This window comes from Kryptolebias marmoratus, linkage group LG14, assembly GCF_001649575.2.
Source record: "Kryptolebias marmoratus isolate JLee-2015 linkage group LG14, ASM164957v2, whole genome shotgun sequence".
Lineage (NCBI taxonomy): Eukaryota > Metazoa > Chordata > Actinopteri > Cyprinodontiformes > Rivulidae > Kryptolebias > Kryptolebias marmoratus.
The window spans coordinates 25333099-25336289 of NC_051443.1; the positions used below are offsets into that span (position 1 = coordinate 25333099).

At 42.1% G+C, this 3191-nt stretch overlaps 1 protein-coding gene across 6 annotated transcripts in view; it reads left to right on the top strand.

Moving 5' to 3' along the window:
• The window catches only part of LOC108245755 (transcription factor 4), a 179084-nt gene that overhangs the window by 618 nt on the left and 175275 nt on the right, over nucleotides 1-3191 (top strand). For all 6 annotated transcript variants that reach the window (XM_037979322.1, XM_037979321.1, XM_037979324.1 and 3 more), the window contains one exon: nucleotides 209-247. In XM_037979322.1, the coding sequence (XP_037835250.1) occupies nucleotides 209-247 (39 nt within the window). The remainder of the gene's footprint in view (nucleotides 1-208; nucleotides 248-3191) is intronic.

Below are 3191 nucleotides of genomic sequence, written 5' to 3' on the forward strand. Positions count from 1 at the left end.
CCAAACAAATCTTTTGAGGAAAAAACCGAAACCAAACCACTTAATCCCCGATTTCTTCCCTTCTTAGTTCCACCCAAAAAAAAAAAATTAAAAAGAAGAAAGTTGTCTTTTTTTTTTTCCCCCTGTAGAGTAACTTGTGCAAATATTGTTTTCTGTTTCCTGTGTGTGCAGAGAGTGATGCTGCATTAGTAATTTTGTTGTCTTGTAGATGCCAAACAGCGATTTGAAAATGTTCCCAACATCCATGGTAGTATATCTCATTTTAAGTCCTTTTTATTTCTTCTTTTCTTGTGATTTTCCTTTTTTTGTTTTCTTTCTATTTATTTACTCTTGTAGAAAATGTTTAGTTGTAGTTTCTGGCTCTGCACAGACGCTGCGTTTTAAACCCTTTTTCTTTCCTTTCTTTTTTTTTTTTTTTAGTAAAGTGTTGTGTTGTGACAGGAAACAGCCATGTTTCTCCCCCCACCCCCCTACCCCCCCACACCTCTGGGAGTAACTTTTATCAGGGGAGGAGGAGGGAAATATATTAGAAACACCCTAAAATGCAGACAGGAAAAAAAAGCAGCTTGTTTCAGGGACATGATGTGCAGGGACGCAGAAAAAGAGGCGTTTTTAATCTTGCCGGCTCCTGTGCTCTTTAAACGAGTCCACGGGAAGATTTCACCGGCTTCTCTGAAAACAAAAACCAACGAGTCGCCCTTTTAAATTCCTCCGTCGTTGTCCTAACGAGCAGCTGAGGCCTGAAGCCACGATTCAGAGGAATCTGGAGGAATTTTACAAACAAACAAACAAACATCCAAAAATCAGGAGTTTAGGTGTTCCTTACAGCTTACAAATAAAATAATCTGAGTTAAGATGCTTCTGAATGCTGTAAAAAAACAATAAATGTTGAATAAAATCACTGGAAACCGGACTGTACCCATTCCGGTTTTTACTTTTTATTATAAAAGCTTAAAAAAAGAATAAATTAGAGCTAAGAGGACAAGAAGAATCCATGTTTGTGATGTCAGAATGTAAAGATTTCGATGATTGAATGAAGTTCTGCAGGTTTTCTGAAGACGGTGCCGCGTCGAGACAAAGGAGGGCAGCAGCAGCTAAAACGGGTCTCGTCTCCGAAGAAAAGCAGGTTGAGCTGTAATTTATGCGATTATCCGTCACCAGCAGTCAGACGGAGGCCGTCGATAGGCCGGCTGAGGTCCGCCGTCCCCGGGAACGTTCTACCGAAGCGTCCGCCGGCGTCGGACGCTTTTTAAGGCCCCAACGTTTCTGCGTCAAACTGAGGGCGATTTTTAGGCAAACCTCCTCCGCCTGCCGGGTTTTCTGCAGGGTCAGACGTCCGTCCTCTGATTGGCCCACCTTCCCTCTCGGCTCGGTCCCTGTTTTATTATTTTCCTGTAAACGTGTAGAGCAGATGGTAACTAGCTGTTAGGGTTTTTTTCTTTTTTCTACGTTTACGTCGGATATGAATCGTTTCATTCCAAAACAAATTGGCTTAAAGGAACTGATTACCAACCTAAATCTAACCATAATTCCACGGATCTTCCACCAGGACTGGGTACCTCAGCAGCATCGAGCAGAAAACGGACTCCTATCGTCCGAACATTTTGACCCGGAAAAACAGGAAATCCTTCCAAAGCCCCCAAATAATCAGTCAGTCAGGCTTCGTTTCTCTGGAAGCTGGAGATAAATCTTCCATTGTTCAGTGTGAAGATGATTTTACCACAAAGGACCTGGTTCTGGACTTGGTTTGGACCCGACTTGATGCCTCCAGATTAGAACTTGGTGTTGACTTGTTTCTCACCGCGGTTCAGCCTCTGTTTGGACTGAGATGAGACCGGACTGTGGACTCTATTGTCCTGATTTGGGTCTCGAGTTTTTAGAGGTTTGCTTCTGGTTTTCCACGGACCGAGTCATCATAGCTTCGGGACTTGTTGGACTCGGGTTCCAACCTGATTTAGATTCTTCGAGTTTCGCTCCAGATCGGCCTGTTTGGACGTTGGACTTGTTGGGTTCTGGAGTTGGTCTCAGTTTTGGAGCTTTTCTTTGAGGTTAGACTAGAATTGGGACCTGGATCAGTCTATTTCCTGGATTGATGTAAGATTTTACTGTGGACTTGATGTTTAACCAGAGCCTCACTTTGGATTCAGTTATCCTAACTTCCGACTTGTTGGACCTGACTTGGAAGTTCCTGGTCTTAAAACTCGCCCCAGAGTCAGTGTTGATGTTTAGATCCCGGTCCTGGACTTGCCTCTTGGTCTTGATTCAGGACTTATTTGATTTGTTGACCTGTAACTTCGGTCCATTAGGCATGGAGTCCATTTTTCCTCTCATGTTTCAGTGTTTGACTTTGGATTAGTTGGTTCCCTATCTTGATATAAACTGACGTAAATCTGGATAAACTGGTCTTGTTGGGTTCAGATGCAGGACTTTGGCTCTGGAACTGTTGGTCTTGGACTCAGGCTTTTACCAGAACCTTACTGTGAATTTAGTTATCTTAACTTCGGACTTGTTGGGCTACACTTGGGACATAATTTGTTAGTTGCTCGTTTTAATTTAGGATTTTAATGTTGATTGTCTTAATGTAGGACTTTTGTTCAGATCCAGGAGTTGGACTTGATGTTTGACCGCTCGGTTTTAGCTCAACTATCAGAGATTCAGACTTGTTGGACTTTACCCGGGACCTGAAGTTTACTGTCTTGGTTTAAGGTCTGAATAACTTGGACTTGTTACATTCTGATGCAGGATTTGGTCCCTGGAATTTCCTGTTGATCCGTTTATTGTTGACAGTTTACAGTTCCTGCCATGCAGCAAAACAGCCTGAAAACCTTTGCTTCCTTGTGTTTTTTTTAAAAAAAAGAGGCCTTTGCAATCAAACTAAGAAATGTTATTAACTAGAAAAATGGCATTTTCTGCAAAAGTGCAGAGTAAATTCTGAGTGACTGTTATTAAAGCTAAAAGAAGCAGAATGCTAGCCAAAAAGTATCAAAAGGCTAGCTTAAAGTTAGCAAAGGACTAGCTTAAAGGCAGCAAAGGGCTAGCTTAAAGGCAGCAAAAGGCTAGCTTAAAGTTAGCAAAGGGCTAGCTTAAAGGGAAAGGTAGCAAAAGGCTAGCTTAAAGGCAGCAAAAGGCTAGCTTAAAGATAGCAAATGGCTAGTTTACAGATAGCAAAAAGCTAGCTTAAAGGCAGCAAA